Source organism: Balaenoptera physalus, assembly GCF_965194825.1.
Source record: "Balaenoptera physalus genome assembly, chromosome: 21".
Classification (NCBI taxonomy): Eukaryota; Metazoa; Chordata; class Mammalia; order Artiodactyla; family Balaenopteridae; genus Balaenoptera; species Balaenoptera physalus.
The window spans coordinates 34,060,516-34,081,048 of NC_138902.1; the positions used below are offsets into that span (position 1 = coordinate 34,060,516).

Genomic DNA, 20,533 nt, shown 5'->3' on the forward strand with positions numbered 1-20,533 from the left:
GTTTATTTCTGGGCTCCCAATTCTATTCCATTAGTCTATATGTCTGTCCTTATACCAGAGTCACACTGTTTCGATTACTGTAGCTTTTTAGCAAGTTTTGGAATTGGGAAGTGTGAGTCCCCCAACTTTGTTCTTCTTTTGCAAGATGGTTTTAGCTATTTGGGGCCCATTGAATTTCCACTGAATTTAAGGATTGGTTCTTCCACTTCTGCAAAATTGCTGGCAGGAATTTCCATAGAGATTGCGTTGAATCTGTAGGTCACTTTTGATAGTATTGAATTCTTAAAAATATTAAGTCTTCCAATCCATGAATATAGGATGTCTTTCCATTTCTTTAGGTCTTTTTAAATTTCTTTTGGCACTGCTTTCTCATGCTCAGTGTACAAACCTTTCATCTCCTTGGTTAAATGTAGACACAGATATTTTATTCTTTTAGATGTTGTTGTAAATGGAATAGCTTTCCTAATTTCCTTTGTGGAAATTGTTCATTGCTCATATGTAGAAACACAACTGATTTTTGTGTTTTGATCTTGTATCCTGCGAATTTGGGGTTGTACGAAAAACCCAAACGAACTTTTAGGCCAACCCAATAGTTCTGTCTTATAGTTCTGCCAAGATTTTCTGTTTCTTCTCAAAATAATTTGTGTGTTTCTATGAGTTTGTCCATTTCATCTAGGTTATCTAATTTGCTGGCATACAATTGTTCATAGTATTCCCTTATAATCCTTCTTATTTATATAAGGTTAGTAGTAATCCAACACTTTGGTTTCTGATTTTAGAAATTTGAGTGTTTTTTTTCTTTTCAGTCTAGCTAAAGGTTTGTCAATTTTATTGATCTTTTTGAAGAACCAACTTTGATTTCATTGATTCTCTGTATTGTTTCTTATTTCATTTATCCCCACTCTGAGCTTTATTATTTCCTTCCTCCTGCTAGCTTTAGATTTAGTTTTCATTTTCTATCCATATGAATTTGAAGATCTGGTTTTGAATTTTGACAGAGAAGCCAGTTGGGGGTTTGATGGGGATTCTGTTGAATCTGTAGGTCATTTGGGGGAATATTCCCATGTTAACCATTTTAATTCTTCCAATTTATGAATATAGGATATCTTTATTTTTTATTGAAGTATAGTTGATTTATAATGTTGTATTAATTTCTGCTGTACAGCAAAGTGATTCAGTTATGCATTCTTTTTTGGGTATATCTTTCCATTTACTTAGAGCATCATTAATTTCTTTCAGCAATATTTTGTAGCTGTCAGGATACAAATCTTGAACTTTGCTGTTTAATTTTTGAGGAAACTTTTTTAAAGGAGCTTCAGATAGGCTCCTTTTGACATGGTGGGCCCCATCTTTCATACCTTCACACGTTACCTACGGGAACAGGTCCACTCGGCTCTTTCTTTCTGGGTTCCCTGACCTGCACTTGTGTCGCAAGGTCCTGGCGAGATGGCCAGGTGGCCTGCGGCTCCTGAGGAGTCGTGAAGGGAAGTGGGCTGAGCCAGTGCTGCCGGGGCCAGCGGGGAGGACACAGGAGTGGGGAGGAGGACAAGTCAGCATGCAAAGGGAGCGGCGGTTCCAGGGACCACCAGGGAGGCCTCACGGCTTCGCACAAGACCCAGCTGAAATTTCTGAGGAAATGTTGATAAGTTCCACTAGTTTGGGGAAAATATATCCTTCTTTATTTAGCGAGCAACACCGTGGTCCACTAGATAAAGTTTTTGCCCCTTCGTTTTGTCTTCCTTGGGTTGTTCTTTCCGTTTAGTTCAGCAGCCCTCTCCCTCCTACAGGATTTTCCTTCCCAAGTGAGGGCAGGGGCAAGTGACGCAGTGCAAGGTCTGTCCCTCCCCCTGATGGGGGATAAAATCAGAGGCAGATGCAGGCAGGCTGGCAGCTTGGGTGTAAGTGAGCTTCCGGCAGAGGGAGACAAAGCTGGTTCCCTCGGGGGAAGGACCTCCCAAGCACCCACAGTGGGGTTGGGGAGGGCCCGGCCATGCCTGTCTGCACCCGGAGGCAGGGGCCTCCACGCTTTCCCCAGACACCTGGGCCTGGGCCCCTCGCCGCAGTGTGTGTCCAGCCTGGGTGGCTCAGGCCGGGCTTGGTGTTGGAACCACGAGCCTGGTTTAACCAGAAAGGGCACAGGGGCCCCCTCCATCCTCCCCATCCATCAGCAGCCCAGAGCTGGGATGCTGGGGTTCCGATGCAGCTCTGATATGAGAGTGTGCATGTGCATGTGTGTGTCTGCGTGTGGTGCCACCTGGGGAACCTTGCCCAACTGCCCTGCTAGCCTTGGCCCCCTCAGCCTGCGGTGGAGACAGGCCCTGCTCCTGGGGGGCTGCCAGGAGGGTAGAGCCTGTTACACGACCCCACGCACAGTGAGCACTCCATCACATTAGCTGTATTTTAAAAGGTTTCATTCCACCACTCAAAATATATCTTTTAGACTGGGTATGCCAACAGTCTCATGAAATCCAGCAGTAAAATGTGCATTTACATTCTAGTTTGAATTTGGGGAGACAGTTAATGACTAATGATGATAATTGCTGTTTTCTTTTGCTTAATAACAAAAAAGGGTTCAGTGAATAGCTGTAAATTAGGAAGCTAAGATGCCTTCCGCATTTTGTGTTTGTTACCTCACTTTCACAAAGAGAAATTACCAGCCCCTAAGGTATTTGTTATATGTTATGTAGACTTATTAAAAAACCTATAGAGTACAAGCCCTCATTATATGTTTCGGTATCGCCAGTATTTACGGTGGACTATTATCCTGTGTGTTGTCATTGTTTTATTTTTGACAGGTAATGTGTAAGCTTCCACGCATATGTCAGGGAATTCAGGGAAAATGAGAATATTATCAACATGTGGCATAATCAAATTTAATTCATTTCAGTTAAACTTTTCTCTTTTGTGCTGTTCTTTTATGGAGCCACATTCACAGTGTAGATTGCAGGCTAAACATCAGGTAGAAATGGGATGCGTGAGTGGAGCAATAATGGGCTGGCTTTTTAATATGGAGGAAGATTAGAATTGTATTAAATACATGTTAATGCAAAAATGAAGCAAAAGATAATAGGATGACAACTTTATGCTGCTGTAAAGTCTAGATTACAGAACACAGTTTTTGCTGTTTATCAATTGAATACTGAATTTCCTTTGAAAACTTGCTTTTAATTATATTAAAATATAATCTAAAATATCCTTGCCTGATATATTGAAGTGCTCTAGTTATAATTTGGCTGTTGAGAAGGACAGGCACTGCCTAGCTATTATGGGATGGCCACTCCCATGAGACAGCGAAGCACCTCACACTGGGATGAAGCAAAGCTCTGTTTGGAGATAAAGGGCCCACGGACCCTGGAATTGGGGACCGTTTGCTGCGAACGTGCAGGAGAGAGTGAGAGCCCCTTGGGATCCTCAGAAAAGGTTTACTTTCTCTCCTGCTGTCAGTTGCTCCCAGGTAGAAGTCTTGCCCCTAACTTCTCAGGGATCCGTGAAACCGGGTCCCTTTCTTATAATACATTCCCACATCTGAGCTGGCCTGACAAGTGGCAGTTCTGGAGCCTGAAAAGGGGACCTTTTGAACCCACACTGGTGTCGAACCCAAGTCCGTGTGTCAGATGCACAGTGAGGCCAAACAAATCGAAAGGTCAGAGTTTGGAGCAGAGAAAGTTTCATTGACCCAGAGGCAACAGCCAAGAAGATGGGAGACGTAGGTTTGTCTCTGATCCGTGTTACTGGCTGGCCTGAGCGTAAGGTTTTTAAAGGCAACCTTTGGGGTGAGGGCTGCAGGGACCGTGACTTTCTTCTGCTTGGTCGGTGGTGCGGCAACGGGGTGATGCTCCGGGAATCTCAATCCTCAGCCTCCTGGTCCCGAGCCGTCTGGGGTCTCAGCCTGTAGTCACCGGCCTCCCCCAGGGCAGGGGTCTTAGCTTCTGCAGAACAGCCCCAAGATATGTGTCAGGTGGTAGGTACATCCCTTGAGGAGGAACTAGGACTCTGGTTTATCCCTGAACTATCGTTTAATCTCTCATTACGTTTCTTGCTTGACTGCTTTTCCTTTATTTCTGCAATTCCCTCACTTCCCTAACTAGTAACTGCTTGAGTCTGCTCTTTGGGACTCGGGGAAGGCCTAGGAAACGAAAGCCTTTATCTACCAGCAAGAAACGGGGGACACGGCGGGGCCTGTGTACCTGGGGGGCCCCATGGGGTCCTGCTCCATTTCCACACCTTGCACCAGTCACTGGGCCAGTGTCCTTGGCAGGTGGTGACGTTTCCCTTGCGTGGATCACCAGGAGAGCTGGGTTGGCGGTCATCAGGGAGAAGTCTCATGTCTCTCAGCTTTCTTCCCTGTTTCCCACAGTGGCCCTTGGAGGCCACTTTGGGGGTCAGGGTGGGTGGCTCTGTGCATGCTGGTGTGTGTCTCAGGCGAGGCTTTGTGAGTAGAGGGTGAGTGGGGGACATTCTCAGTGGAGGAGGACAGGCGGGTGGGGCCGAGGTGGGCACTGGCCCTGGGGAGAGGGTGTTGGACACCTAGGTGGGTCGGGGCTCAGACAGCTTCCTTCCTGAGGAGACGAGGCTCTCACGCGTTGAGAAGGTCCCCTTATCGTCCCTTTCTGGACCCTCAGCCTGAGGACAGCGCACAGGGGGCCCGGGCATTGTCTGAATTGCGGTGGGTGGTGCTGGAGCCGAGTCTCAGAGAGCAGATCCTGGAGAAAGCACCCCAGCCTGGGGAGCAGAGCGTGGAGAGGACCTGCGGGGGAATTTTTAGAAGGAGCAGCAGTTTGATGTGACAAAGCACAGGATACTTCCCAGGAGAGCTGAGAGATGAACCTAGAGTGAGGGGCTCTGCTGGCTTATCTGGTCACCACGCAGATCGGAGCATCCGCTCTGGGCCTGGCACGGGGCTGGGGCCAGCCAGTAGCCTCAGGGAGCCTGCCATCCTGAGTCCGTGTTTCCTGCACATGCTATAGTATATGCATATTATATACAAATATATGCCTTACGTATACATGTTATGTGTGCCTATTATACACTATAATATAGAATCTATTTCCTGTGTATATTATATGCATGCTGTATACTATATATGCATATTATGTATGAGTATATGCACTACATATACATGTTATATGTGCATATTATACACTATAATAGGATCTATTTCCTCTATATATTACATACATACTATATACTACACATGCATGTTATATACAAATATATGCATTATACATACATGCTATACATGCATATTATACACTCTAATAGGATCTATTTCCTCTATATATTATATGTATACTATACATGCATTTTATATATGGATATATGCATTATATATACATGCTATAAATGCATATTATATACTATAATAGTCTGTATTTCCAGTATACATTACATTACATGCCATATGTGCATATTATGTACTATATATGTATACTATATACCAGTGGTCCCCAACCTTTTTGGCACCAGGGACCAGTTTTGTAGAAGACAATTTTTCCACGGACGGGGGAGGAGGGGGGAGTGAGGATAGTTTCAGGATGATTCAAGTGCATTACATTTATTGTGCACTTTATTTCTATTATTATTACATTGTCATATATAATGAAATAATTATACAACTCACCAGAATGTAGAATCAGTGGGAGCCCTGAGCTTGTTTTCACTTGCCACTCACTGATAGGGTTTTGATACAAGTCTGCAAGCGCTTGATTTATTATGGTCTCTGTGCAGTCAAACCTCTCCGCTGATGATAATCTGTATTTGCAGCTGCTCCCCGGCGCTAGCATCACCGCCTCAGCTCCACCTCAGATCATCAGGCATTAGATTCTCATAGAGTGTGCCAGCTAGATCCCTCGCATGCGCAGTTCACGGTAGGGTTCGCGCTCCTATGAGAATCTAATGCCGCCGCTGATCTGACAGTAGGAGGAGCTCAGGCGGTAATGCGAGCGATGGGGAGCGGCTGTAAATACAGATGAAGCTTCGCTGGCTCACCTGCCTCTCACCTCCCGCTGTGCCACGCAGTTCCTAACAGGCCACGGACCGGTAGCTGTGGCCCCGGGGCTGGGGACCCCTGCTATATACTATAGTAGTCTGTATTTCCTGTGTATATTATATGCATACTGTGTACAATGTATGCATATTATATACAGTGTATGCATATTATATATGATATATGCATTATGTGTACATACTATATATGCATATCATATGCTATAATAGAGTCTATGTCCTTTATATATTATAGTATATGCAAATTACATACTATGTATACATATCCTATATGGATATATGCATTATGCATACATAGTATATAGTCATATCATATGCTATAATAGAGTCTATATTTCCTGTATAGATTATATTATATGCATATTATATACTAGGTATGCATAGTCTATATGGATATGTGCATTATGCATACATAGTATATAGGCATATCATATGCTATAATAGAGTCTATTTCCTTTATATATTATATTATATGCACATTACATACTATGTATACATGTCCTATGTGGATATATGCATTATGCATACATAGTATATAGGCATATCATATGCTATAATAGAGTCTGTTTCCTTTATATATTATATTATATGCAAGTTACATACTATGTATACATGTCCTATATGGATATATGCATTATGCATACATAGTATATAGGCATATCATATGCTATAACAGAGTCTGTATTTCCTGTATAGATTATATTATATGCATATTATATACTAGGTATGCATATTCTATATGGATATGTGCATTATGCATACATAGTTTATAGACATATCATATACTATAATAGAGTCTGTGTCTCCTGCATCTGTTTGGTGACCAGTTGGAAGCAACAGAAGCAGAGACGCTGGGACAGCGGGAAGCAGAAGTGGAGCAAGGGGCTTCTCTAGCAAGCCTGGAATCCAATAAACCCTGGACTTTATACATGCTGACCCAAGAGAACTGAAAATGGTAACAATTACAATCATAATAATGTAGCTAAAAATAATCATTGAGCGTGTCCTTCTCCTGGACCTCTGCTTGTTGCCAGCGCACAGTTGAGGCGACAGAAGCCTGCCGAGAGTCCCACACTAGTGCTGGCAGAACTGGGACCCTAAGCCTAACTAGTCCGTGCCCAGAGGCCCCCGTTTCGACCACTGAGCTCAGCTGCCTTCCTACCAGGGCACCCAGCAGCAGCAAACCCAGCATCCGGCAGAGGTCAGCTCTGGTGGTTCGAGGGTCTGTGTTTAATAGTGCAGCTCACAAAATCAGACCTTTTTTTTCCTGACTTTTCTGAGTAGAATTGTACAGCTCAAAATCAACAGTCTGAAATAGGAAGTCAGGACATCCTGGTTCCATCCTCGTGCTGACGCGGACGGTGGCCTTGAGAAAGTCACCTCCGCTGCTCGCCTGCATAGTGAGGACACAGCTTTAAATGATTCATGACCGACCCCCTAGCGTGTGGTGCATCAGCCCACCAGGCAGTGTCACTGATGAAATAGCAGGTGTGATTTCTCAAACTTCTTAAACTGAACCACAACACGCAAGTCTAGTTGAAACGTAACTTGTTTTTTTCCCCCCAAATTGTTCATTTGTTTAACACCACAAAATCTTGCTGTCAAGAGACCTGATGAACGTATTAGGCATTAAGTATTCGTAGTTGTCGAACCACACTGGGGAATATCGAAGTTACTTTTAATGCTCTTATACTTTGGAGCAGGCGATGTGGTATAAAACAATGATCGTTCACTTGAGCGTCCAGACCAGGAGCGGCCACGGGATACAAATAGTCCACGTATAGAGGGATGGGTGTCAAGCGAGGGCTTCCATCCGTGTTCCCACTGAGTCTGACGCGGTGCCTCTGTGTTCTCTCGACAGACCAGCAGCACTCATGGTCCCCGACTCAGCACTTCAATGAAGACAGGTACTCCCCTGCGCTGAGGACTATGAAAGGCTTGTCCGGGAGTCGGAACCAGCCCCCGCTGTGCTCCGGCCACACCTGTGGCTTGACGCCCCCCGAGGACTGCGAGCACAGCCACGGCCGCCTGCACCGCGGCCCGGAGGCGCGGCAGCCCTACCTGCTCAGCCCGGCCGAGAGCTGCCCGATGGACCATCACCGCTGCTCGCCGCGGACCTCTGTCCACTCCGACTGCGTGATGCTGCCGGTGGCGCTGGGAGACCACGTGTCCAGCAGCACCTTTCCCCGGATGCACTACAGCTCCCACTACGACACCAGGGACGACTGCGCCGTGGCCCACGCTGGCGCCAAGGCCAACCGGATCCCGGCCAACCTGCTGGACCAGTTCGAGAAGCAGCTGCCCCTGCACAGGGACGGCTTCCACACGCTGCAGTACCAGCGCGCGTCTGCGGCTGCCGAGCAGCGCAGCGAGAGCCCCGGCCGCATCCGGCACCTGGTCCACTCCGTGCAGAAGCTCTTCACCAAGTCCCACTCCCTGGAGGGCTCGTCCAAGGGCCATGTCAACGGCACCAAGGGGGACGGCCGGGCGGACGAGCACGCCCACGGCCACCACTCCAAGCACGGCAAGCGGAGTAAGAGCCGGGAGCGCAAGGCCGAGGGCCGGCACCGCTCAGGGCTGAGCAGCTGGTGGAGCTCGGACGACAACCTGGACAGCGACAGCACCTACCGAGCCCCCAGCGCGCTCAGCCGCCACCACGCCGACCCCGCGGCCCACTGCTACCCCGACGCGCTGCCCGGCCCCTTCGCGGACCTCTCGCTGCGCATTTCCAAGAGCAACAGCGACGTCAAGTGCTCAGCCTGTGAGGGCCTGGCCCTGGCGCCGGACGCCAAGCACATGAAGCGCAGCTCCTGGTCCACGCTCACGGTGAGCCAGGCCAAGGAGGCCTACCGCAAGAGCTCCCTGCACCTGGACAAGCCGCTGGGGCCCCCGGAGCCGAAGCCGCCCCTGCGGCCCTGCCACTACCTGCAGGTAAGGGAGGGCACCGCGTGCCGTCTCGGCAGGCCGAGTGGGATGGGCCCAGGGGGACCCCCCGGTCCTTCCTCCAGACCGTAGCCCTGGGTACGACGGGCCGGTCCTCGGGTGCCTCCAAGGCTGCAGGATGTTGTGGCACCGGCCACAAACGTGTGCCAGCCCATGGGAGTGCTTTCCCATTTGAACGTGGCTGGTTTGGTCCGGGAGTGAGCTTGAGTGAGTTCACGGGCCTTACCCGACAGTAGCCTCTTTAAGCCAAGGAGCGTGATTATGGAAACCACATGCATTCCCCTGGGGTGTGGATGAAACACATTCACCAAAGGCAAAAACAGATTAAAGGCAGTGGCTGGCTGGAGGTGGCGTATTGTGGAATCCTCTGTTTTTGATCAGTCCCTTCTCCTCCCGGCCTCCTAACCATGCCACCCCTGAGGGAGCTGGCGGAGCGCCAGCCACTGAGAGGCACCCAGCCCTTTTAAGAGGCCTCTGCAATCGCTTCTGTTAGCTAACAGTGCTGTTAGCAAAGCTGGAAAGTCTGAAGTTTTCCTTCAGCGCATGTATAATTTGTATTCCAATTCACACTCCCTTCAACGTGCCCGACAGCAGTTGCTGTAGGCTGTGCTCTGGGTTAGGGAGACCCTCACGGAATAATGAATAATAGCGCTAAACGCTGGCTGAGTCATCAGACGGTCAGCTAATGGAACAGATAAACAACTGTGAATCTTTTCGGGCGTCAGGTGGCTGCAAATCATTTTAGCAATTCCAATTGCCATCCTGGAACATGGTCCCAAACCCAGTGGTTCTGTTTTAAAAGGAAATGCTAACCAAATTGCTTTTATAGGAAGATTTATTCAAGGAGGCAAATTGGTAGATGGATAAAATATTATTTTTGTAGCCATGGGAGAGACTTAAATTTTGCTTGTAGTTAGCAAATGCCAGTGATATATAAATATGAAATTTTTACCGGTACATCTCTAAAGAAATATGACAAATCCATTCTGGGCCCAGTCTAGTCATTGTAAGAGAAGCAAAACTCTCCTGTTTGTGTCCGTGTTTGGACCTGGGAAATCTCCAATGTAGTGTCCCCTGAGCACGTCAGTCTGGACCTACAGCTGGGGTATGGGGCCCCTTGGGTGCCTGACTCAATGACCTGACTTTTCCATGACACTTCTTGGGGCACCTCGTACCCCTCAGGGCCTCCCTCTCAAACGTTTTCTGTCCCCTCTCCGCTTACCGAACATCTGCTAATCATGGAAACTAGTAATCCGATATAAAGGCAAGAGTGCAACATAATGAACCCCAAACACTCGTCACCCAGCCTCGGGGACGATCGATTCAGGGCCAGTCTTGTCCCATCAGTACCTCACCTGCCTTCCGGTCCAGGTTATGTTGAAACAAAGCCCACACGGCCTAGGTAGGTGTTTCTGTATTTATCTCTAAAAGACCCACACTGGAAGGTAAGGGCTCTTCCTTTTGAAACACAACTGCGATGCCATTAAGACATTAAGGAGTCACAGTTCTTTAGCGTTTCAATATCTGGTCAGTGTGCAGGGTTCCCCGTCTGCCCACATTTCTCTCTCACGGTTTGCTGGCGTCGGCATCCAGATCAGGGGCCTGTGCGGGGTGGGGTGCCCTGTCCATGGAAAATCTGTCGGTTTCTCCGCTGTCTCTTTCTCTTTGCTCTCTCTTGCCTCCACTGTCCTCCCCAGGGATTTTATTTTGGGCGGTGGTTAGGAACCCATTTGTCTGACGTTCCCCGCAGTCTGGGCTCCAACTGTGGGGTCTCAAGGGGTCACGCAGCCGCCTCTCGGGCCCTCGTGTTTGTCAGGCGGTGGTCGGGCCTCCACCATCAGCCCCCCCCCACCCCCGCTGTGGTCCCTCACTGCTCGCGTGAGGGTCACTAAGGACCTCGCCCGGTGGAGCGAGAGGGTCGTCCCTCCAGCCGTGGCTCCAGCAAAACCCGGTTTCCAGACTTCGGAACATTCGTCCTTATGTGATAATGTGTGAGAAATGACAAGTGACTGGATCCCGGTGAAAAGTTGTGATTCGGTGGAACAACCCCTGGTGTTAAATAACATCACGCAGGCCCGCAAACCCCCCAGAGCCTCACTCGGAGTGGGCAGTCGTAGAGCCAGCCGCGTGGTCCTCGTGAAGGGATACTGTCTGGAGTTCACTCACGATGCAGCCTCAGAACAGTCTGGACCACAGGCGCCCGCGGTGAGGGCCACATCGCAGGCAGGGCGGCGCCACGGGGCCCCAGAGAGACGCGGGTGAGGCGCTCACTCAGGAGACGGGTTCCTACCAAGCCCCCCTCCCTCCCGCTCCTTCCCGGAAGGGAGCCAGCCGCGTCCTCCCCGGGGCCCCCGCTGGATCACGGGGGAGAGATTTGAGACCAGGAGCATCGCGAGCTCCGCCTCCTTCCCAGGCTCCTTTGTCCTGTTGGGCCCGGACTTCCAGAACCTTCTGCTACAGGGCTTGACCACGCTGACTGCATTACGCTTTCTGGGGAAGGATACAGATCTCTGGATCCTCACCAGCGCAGATCTTATTTCACAGCCAGAAGGCAGGGGCACTGGAAGAATTTGTCTGTAGGTGCTACCGCAGGAATACGATTTAGAAGAACAGAAGGAGAAATAAATGCTCATACGCTTTTCTTTTTCCACCAAAAGCTGAGACATTTGGAGCTGAACAAAAGGATTGCTTTTCACTTTCACCTTTGGTTTGTACAGAATACATAGTTAACATTAGAGCAAGAGTTTTTATGTTTTTAAGTAGGTCAAAGCAGACAATAGGCAGAATTGAAAGAAAATTATGGTCCTTTTTATTCTTTGAAAGAGCTTGTTTGGGTAGTTTCTCCATCAGCAGACAAAGCGTCTAAGGTCAGAGTGTTAATGAATGTCACGTGAGTTGGGCGGGTGACCTGTGGGGGCTTAGCTCAGGGAACAGGTGGCCCCCTTGTCATGTGCTGCCCTGGGTTCTAGGGACACGAAGGTAGGAGGTGCCCGCCCGGCCCTAATGGGAGGACGGGTGAGGGCAACTGCGTCGTCTAGAGAACACGGCGGGGACACGTGAGAACATGCCAGGAACACAGGCCTCGGCCCCCATCACATCGCACTCCAGTGGCACGTAGCCCGGGGCCAGCACCAGCTCGGTACCCCCTTCTCCCGTCCTGGCCTCCTGGCCTCTCCGCAGGCCTCCTTCACTCTCCCTCCCTCCTTCCTCTCTTGATTGTCTCTGCCCGACTGGTGGTCCAGACTCGCAGGGTCTCTCCTGGCGACTGGGGGTCTTACCCCAGTGTCTGTGCTAATAATGCTGCCGTTCCAAAGGCAGCATCTTGTTTGGTGTTTAACACAGGAAGAATTCCCGTCCCAACATGACACGACTCCAGGGAGCCGCCAGAGGGGAGGAGCGGAAGGACTGTGGAGCAGGGAGAGCCACTGTGAAGCGTGAAAATCTCCCCACACTTGCCAAGTGTTTCAGCCCCACTCCCAAGCTCCATCCCGCCGAGGTCCGCATGCCCCCAGACCCGGGCACCGAGCCTGCCCCACCGTCCTGCGCGGGAAAGGGCTCCAAACGCTCCGTACGTCGTGAGCATCCTGCATCCCAGAGCGGAAGCCGGCTCATAAAGTTGATGAAGTACCGGCGTGCGCACAGAAGTACATCCTACAAACGCTGCATTTCCCAATGACATTCGTTCAGTGGGTTCTGTTTGTGCTTTAGAGAAACCATCCACCTCTACCAAAGGGGGCCTCTTCTCGTTTCTGCAGTAAGCACTTCAAGGGGCCTCAGGCTTCCAGAGCCCTGGACGTGTGCTTCCACGCGATCAGAAGTGAAAGCTGACTTCTGACTAAGAGCTGAGCTCTGAGGCTGACCACCTCCCACACCCTGGATGAAGTGGCCGCCCCATCTGTCCAGAGTGTGTCTCGCGCCCCCGTCCCTCCCTCCGCCTGCATTGCTCTGCTCGCTGGTCTACGATCTGTCTCCCCAACAGGACTCTACACCCCCATCACCGCATTATTCCGGCGTCTGGTGGGGTCGGACTCGTAATAAAGCCCCAAATGAAGGAACGAGGAGGCTCGTTTGTCCTGTGATGCCGCAGGACACCTGGAAGCAGTGAAAAGATACTCAGATGTCGGTTCAACAAAACAAGCGTCTTTCCAGGCACTGGAGGCGTCTGGGTGGTTCTGGAATCGGGGTGATCAGGAGGATGGATGAGCCCCCAGCCCCTTCTGCTCTCACAGGATTCATGACTCTTCAGGATGGTTGGAATTAGGGCTCATGAAGACCATCCAACTCCAGAAAACCAGTAATTCTGACAAGCTTCTCAGAAGCTTAATTGTTTCACCCGGTTCCCAGCCCCCCGGAGCCCCGGGGCTGTCCCCGCCGGGAATGGCTGGCATCGTGGCCACTAGGAGATTTCTCTGGCCCCTCTGTGGGTTGGGTTACTCCCCAAACCTGCTGAGGTGGCGGGTCCCTTCCCCCGGAGTCCCCATGGAAACCCTCGTCCCGCTTCCGGGCGCTTCTCACAATCGGTCTCTCGTGTTTCCACGTGCACGTCTTGGCCGATTTCATCAGCACCTAAGACACGCTCACATCGTGGGGCATTTTGCCGTCTCTGTTCTTTCGTGACAGTGGACGGGTGGGTCCTGGAGAACAGTGGCAATCCCTGGGAAGGGTTTGAAAGGAGCCGTTCCCAGAGCACAGGGGAAACCATTACCGTCCTAGGCCTGTGGGCAGGGTCCGGAGAGAGGGGGCCCGTGCAGGCAGGACCCCCAGCATTCGGAGGCCTGGTTGAGGCAGCTCCTGCCAGACCGTGGGCCTGAAGCTGGAGAGAGCTCTGGAAGGTGCTCCGCACCCTCCCCACTCCCCACGCAGTGCAGCCCTCGGCAGAGCCAACCAGAACCGGAGGCTAAGGGACCCAGGCTGGCGAGAGGCTCCCTCAGTGTCAGGGCACAGAGCAAGGGGTGGGGGGAGGAGACCGGGGACCAAAGGGGACAGGAGAGGGCATGGGGAGCATGACCAGCACATATGGACGGTGCCCAGCACGTAGGAGAGTGACCAGCACATATGGACGTTGCCCAGCACATGTGGACAGTGCCCGGCACATATGGACGGTGCCGACAGAGGACTAATGGGTGACCAGCACACAGGATTACCTCCAGGAGGCCACGCCCCGTTCAGTGCATCATGTTTAGTCCCTCGTATGGTCTCAGGCCTGTGACAGGCATTTGGGAAATGTTGTTGAGATAAATTCTTCACTGAAGGATGCTGGGGTTCAAGTATTTGCCAGCCGTGAGCCCAGTCAACCTTTCTGCCTCATTGATCTCATACATATCAGCCTTTGTGGTGAGACTCAACACAGTGTAAGAAAGGCGCTTGGAAAATCATCAGTCATTATATAAACCTATAATATTGTGTGGGTGAATATTCTACTCTATCCACGTTTACCAGTTAAGCAGGACGAGGTCTGTGTGTGACTGTGAATGTGCACGGTAGAAATCAAAGAAGAGCTGACACTCGGGCTGGCAATTCTCTCTTGTGCACGGGGGTCGGGGCAAGATGGTGAGAGGCATCCCTGGCCTCAAGCCTCCAGCGGCCAGGAGGCAGTCCCCCCACCTTGAAGATGACCAGACTTGTCTCCGGATGTCACCAAGTGTCCCCGGGAGACAGAATTACCACCAGCTGAGAACCACTGGGGTCGTCCCAAGAGCATGAGGGTTAGAACTAGGTGGACTTGGGCTCATCAGAAGCCGACTCCCCTGGGCTGGGGGCAGGGCCCCCCTCCGCCTGCACCTCCTCCCGGGCCCTGACTCCCCGCCCTCAGCACCACCCACCTCCCAGGTGTCCGAGCTCAGCTGGGAAGCCTTCTTATGAGACGCCTTCCTTTTTTTTTTTTAATTTTTTTCTTTTTATTTTGATATAATTTTAGATTTACATAAAAGTTGCAATAATAGAAAAGAAAACTGAGGTGTACCCTTCACCCCATTTCTCCTGTGTTAACAACTTAGATAACCATAGCACAGTTGTCAAAATCAGGAAATTAACGTTATAATATTATTAACTTAAAAACAGATCTCATTTGAATTGCACCAGTTTTCCCCGATGTCCTCTTTCTGTTCCCACAGTCTTTTAGTTATTGTGTCTCCTTAATCTCCTCGAATACATGGTGGGTCCCCAATCTTTCCTTGCCTCTATGACCTTGACACTGTTGAAGAATAATAGTTATTCTGTAGGATGTCTCTCAGTTTGGGTTTCTCAGATGTTTTCATGATTAAAGTTATGCATTTTTGGCAAGAATACCCAGAAGTGATATTGTGTCCTATTCAGTACATCATGTCAAGGGGTACATGATGTTTATATGTCATATCAGGGGTAACGCTAACCTTGATCCCTTGTTTAAGTTGGTAACCTCAGAAAGTTGTTTTTGTACGGGGTGGTTCTGGAACATGTGAGACACCTTCTCATGAGACGCCTTCTCAGGTCCTATGAGGCTTGTTGATAGCTAAACCACGCCCTCTCCAAAGTCCATGCATTTATACCCATTGTGCAATTGTTTAAACAACTTTCCTGCCCGTAACCATGGCTCCTAAACATGTCAAACCAAGTATCCTGTGTATAGCAAATATTTCATGGTGTCTCCTGGACTATTCTAAAATGAAATTCAGGCTTCCCTGGTGGCGCAGTGGTTGAGAATCTGCCTGCCAATGCAGGGGACACGGGTTCGAGCCCTGGTCTGGGAAGATCCCACATGCCGCGGAGCAACTAGGCCCTTGAGCCACAACTGCTGAGCCTGCGCATCTGGAGCCTGTGCTCCACAACAAGAGAGGCCGCGATAGTGAGAGGCCCGTGCACCGCGATGAAGAGTGGCCCCCGCTTGCCGCAACTAGAGAAAGCCCTTGCACAGAAACGAAGACCCAACACAGCCAAAAATAAATAAATAAATAAATAAAAATTAAAATGAAATTCATGTGTAAGCGACCTACACACGCTATTCTGAGTATAGATTTGACCCTTGAACAACACAGGTTGGAGCTGCGTGGGTCCACTTGTAGGTGGAATTTTTCAGTAGTAAATACTCAGTGCTACATGATCCACGGCTGGTTGACTGCTCAGATGCTGAGCCGAGCATGTGGAGGACTGACTACAAGTGATACTCGGATTTTTGGCTGCATGGCGGGTCAGCACCCCAACACCTGCATTGTTCACGGGTCAACTGTATAGGTTTGTTTACATGTATAATGTGCCCAAACGCTAATAAAACAGAGAAATAAAAGGAGGGTCACTTTTAACTAAGAACATGAATTTTAATATAAGAATGTCTGGGCACATGGCAAACATGTACAGAAGGAGGTATTCGGAAGCTTGTTTCTGGATGAAGACACAATAATTTAGACCCGTGGAGGGAATAGTAATGATTCACGCACCACCAGCAGATTCACCCACCAGATGGGATTTTCGGCAACGGTAAACAGTTCTTGGTGAAGTATCACACCAAACAAAGTTCTCTCTTGCCCTGATTTACATGGTTAGTTGCATTCCTGAAAAATCCACTGTTCGTTAAAACCATGCAAACGAAAAATGAAAAAAGCAAAAAAACTTTAGTTTACATACAAAGAGGAGTTAGATTCAAGGCTCAGGTCATTATAGACAGAAAAGCATACACCACACAAACCAGTTCTTCATGGGGTGGGATTGTGTCGTGCTTTCCTGAGAACGAGCATCTCTGGCCCCCGGGATGCTGGTCGTGCCCACCAAGTATATGGCAGTCACGGCTGCCCCCGATGGGTGTCTTGGGTGGCCCTAGAGGGTGTCCCCACTTGGAACTGCTGTTGTTTACTGTAACAACCTGGAACTGAGAAGCCCAGCTGTCTTGCTCTCAATTATATTCCCAGTGGCGAGCGTGCCTGGCATGCATTTAAAACAAAACAAAAAAATTTTTTGGAATGAATGGAGAAGACATTTCCCTACAGGGACACACAGCGTTTGATGGTATTTTCTTCCTTGGTTTCAACACCTGAAAGAGAATATTATTACAAAACCCTGGCCCTTGTCACCTGTGCCTTGCTGCTTGAAAGGAAGAAAGGACATTTTAATCTGCTGCGTTGAAGTTTCCTTCAAGCAAGAAGCAGGAGACCCTGAACTGTACACTCAACTCAACCTTAGGAAAATGCCTATTTAGACATCATAAATATCACTCTATGCAAGTAGGAACTAAATTAATAATTATCGCTAAATGCAGCAAAGATCACGCATGGATTTGCAGAGGAAGGAAGTTCATTGTCACTGTGGAAGGAAGTTCATTTGTTCGTTCATTAAAACACTTGTTGTTTTGGGGCCAACCCTGGCCACTCTTACCTGCCATTGCAGGTTTTTGACACTGTAATACACCCAAGAAAGAGTTATTGACTCAGGCACGGTGGCATTTTCGTGTCACCCCCTTGTTCTTTTGATAGTCTGGAGACATGTGCTTTGGAAGCAGTATTCAGAGCCCACGCTTGACTCTGGTTTACACTCCTTCTGTATTGAAATCTCTCCTGTCAGAGACTGCGAAATTGGCGGCTTACATCAGAAACAAAAAAATACAAGCTGCTCTCATTTGTTAGTTAATTCACAAGCTGCTGGGGAAAAAATCTTTGTTTTTTTTACGGAAACATGTTTTTAATTCACAAAAACTCCATAAAGCTGCCAGTGGGGACACATCTTTCCCGGCTCCTCTCCATCTGTCTCCTGCCGTCTCCAGCCTCCCTCCCTGGAGCGCCCGGCCCATAGCGGAACCCCGGCCTTCTCCTTCCTGGACCTTTGTGTGCCTCTCTCTTCTGCCTGCTGCTCAAATCCCAGGAAGTTAGAGCCCAGACCCCTCCTCCAGGAAGCCTTCCCAGATCATTTCCCCTCTGTCCACAGCTTCCACTGACTGCTTCCCTGTTTTCCCTCCACACCTGCTTCTGTAGCCCTAATTAAACCATAATTCACTTTCTTTTATGCCTGCCTCCCTACTGAAATGTACTGTCATTCAGGACTAAATTTTCTAAAGTTTACTTTTTATTACACTAGCAAGATATATGGTCCATGTAGAAAATTTAGAAGACATAAGTATAAAGAAAAATCATTGAGAAACCCGCAGTCACTATCTCCCAGGGATGATTCCACATCCTTCCGGCTTCGTGTCTATGCATGTTGCAGGCATATCTGTCTTTAAAGTATAAGAACACGGAGTGCATACTCTAAAAATGCTCCCGCCCATGAACACCCTTCCTCGGCTAAATATCAGTTCTTCTGCACAGTATCCATGGCGTGCTTGTAGTAAGTATTTCCCACCACCCCATCAGATATTATCAGTTTTCCTCCTTTGACCCTAATGAATGGTTCACACTCTCTGGCGTAAACCCTGTTGCCTGGGGACATTGCTGGGTCAGAGGCGCCCACAGTCTGAAGTCTTCTGATATGTGGCCGTAAAGGTTGGACCCACATTACCACCTGGCGTGAAATGGCGTGGAAATATCTGTGCCCACATCTGTCTCCATCCTGGTAATTTGTTCTGATGGTGGAAAACTGACTTTTGGTAAGAAAACCCACGGATGAGGATCTAAATGCCCAGAGAAGCTCAGTCTTCCTTCTTCCTTAGTCATTTCTTCCTCGTGCCCCACATCCTGAGCGTCAGGAGATACCTTCTATGTGCGTAAATCTACGCCTATTTCCCCGGGGGCTGATTTCTTGCTCTGTCACCGGGCCTTTCTCTCCTCCCACCGCGTCTCTGGCGGTTCTGCACTGCCGTCTGTGGCCTCGTGCCCGCCCGCCCACTCTGGACCACTCCCCAGGGTCACTGTCCTCTGAAACCCCCTGGAGACAGGCACTCAGCACCCGGCGACAAGGAGCTTGGAAACGCCACCCACACAGCCCCTGCTCTGCAGCTGCGGGGACTCGGCTGCGGATCCCCCGGGGCCACGCAGCCCTGGGGGGTCAGGGTCCACTGAGGACCTGGAATCTCCACCCCACTAAGCCCCCTCCTCTTGCTGTGTGTGGCTGCGAAGTCTCCACGCGCTTCCCGCGGACCTAAGCCAGCTCGGGGTGGGCGGAGGGGGAGCTGTTTTAAAACACAAACTGCAGGCAGGACCCACGACGTGTCACCACGGGGCCTGGAGGGGCTTGATGCCCACCCGCTGGCCTCTCAGCGAGGGGCCGCCCCGTCCCTGCTTGTCTTGGCCGGAACCACAGAAGGTACATGCTGTCCCATCCCCGGTTTCCCCTCCTGGGCTGTAACATGCGAGATGTCTGAAGATGTGTTTTAAGAAAATGGAGAGAAGGTGCCTTCAGCTGAAAACTCTGCCTTTCCAGCCAGGCATGCGCGTCCCTGGCGGGGATGGTGACAAATGGGCCCACTGGCGCCATCAAAACTGGAAAGATGGCAAAGGGACATATCTATGAAACAGAAACAGACTCACAGACACAGAGAACAGACTGTGGTTGCGAAGGGGGGCTGGGGGAGGGGTGGATTGGGATCTTGGGGTTAGCAGGTGCAAACTATTATATACAGGATGGATACACAACAAGGTCCTACTGTATAGCACAGGGAACCTATATTCAATCTCCTGTGATAGACCATAAGGGAGAAGAATATGAAAAAAATATATACGTATGTAACTGAGTCACTTTGCTGTACAGCAGAAATTAACACAGCATTGTAAATCAACTAGACGTCAATAAAATTTTTTTTAAACCCTGGAAAAATGACGGGACTCCTCTTAGGATGATCTAAGGAGTGTCCGTGAGTCTCTGAATAGTCACCATAGGAAGAACCCTGCCTCTGAAGACTGTCAGGACAGACTGGCAACGTCCTCTGTCTCGGTGAAGAGCGCTCTGGGAGATCCCGTCCTGCAGCACGGAGAGCACGTGTGTTAGCTCCTTGGACTGTGGAACTCCGCGTGACGGTGCGGGCATGTGTGGAATCGTGCACCCTCTACCCTCGGCCGCTGCTGGGCGTGGTTTGGGTCTTTGTAAGGGTCACGGCCAGTGGACTGTGAGCTGCACGGGGCAGGCGCGTGCGGTGTAGACACCCTGTGACTTGTGTGTGCTGTGTGAGGACGCCGGGTTTCCTAGATGGCGGGGGGACACAGAGTGCAGGCCTGCTTCATCCTCTTCGTGGCGTAGCCCGTGCACCCCAGGAGTGACACAGAAGCGCTGAGGGGGCGTCGCTCTGCTGGGACCCAGGCCGTGGACAGCGTTCGGGGTCCGAGTCCCAACCCAGCACAGTGTGCTTGCCGGGCGTGCAGGGCCCTGGCGTGTGGGCCACGACCCAACTGTGGGGTGCACCCCTGTCAGCTCTCACCACGCAGCAGGGCCTCCTCCTCCTGGTTTCCTTCTTCCTCTTCTTTCTTCTCCACACTGGAGACCTCTTTTTCCAGTTTTCTCAAGTTTCGACTGCTTTCCTACCAGAAGGAAATAAATCGAAATGTTAGTGGTGCTGTTTTCCAGGTGCTGAGACTACAAATGGGTTTTTCTTTTTACGTTTCTAACATTGTCTCACTTTTCCCATAACGTTTATTACTTTTATTACAGGGGAGAAAACAATAATTGTATATTAATGTCCTTTTGGGATTTG

The 20,533-nt window shown here is 49.8% G+C and overlaps 1 protein-coding gene across 9 annotated transcripts in view; it reads left to right on the top strand.

The window, feature by feature from the left end:
- DLGAP2 (DLG associated protein 2) overlaps positions 1–20,533 on the top strand; it is a 736,824-nt gene that overhangs the window by 628,204 nt on the left and 88,087 nt on the right. For 8 of the 9 annotated variants that reach the window (XM_082443969.1, XM_082443964.1, XM_082443966.1 and 5 more), the window contains one exon: positions 7,868–8,937. In XM_082443969.1, coding sequence (XP_082300095.1) covers positions 7,868–8,937 — 1,070 coding nt within the window. Of the gene's footprint in view, positions 1–6,833; positions 8,938–20,533 lie in introns of all 9 variants that reach the window. The other variant, XM_082443968.1, reaches the window with a different exon arrangement.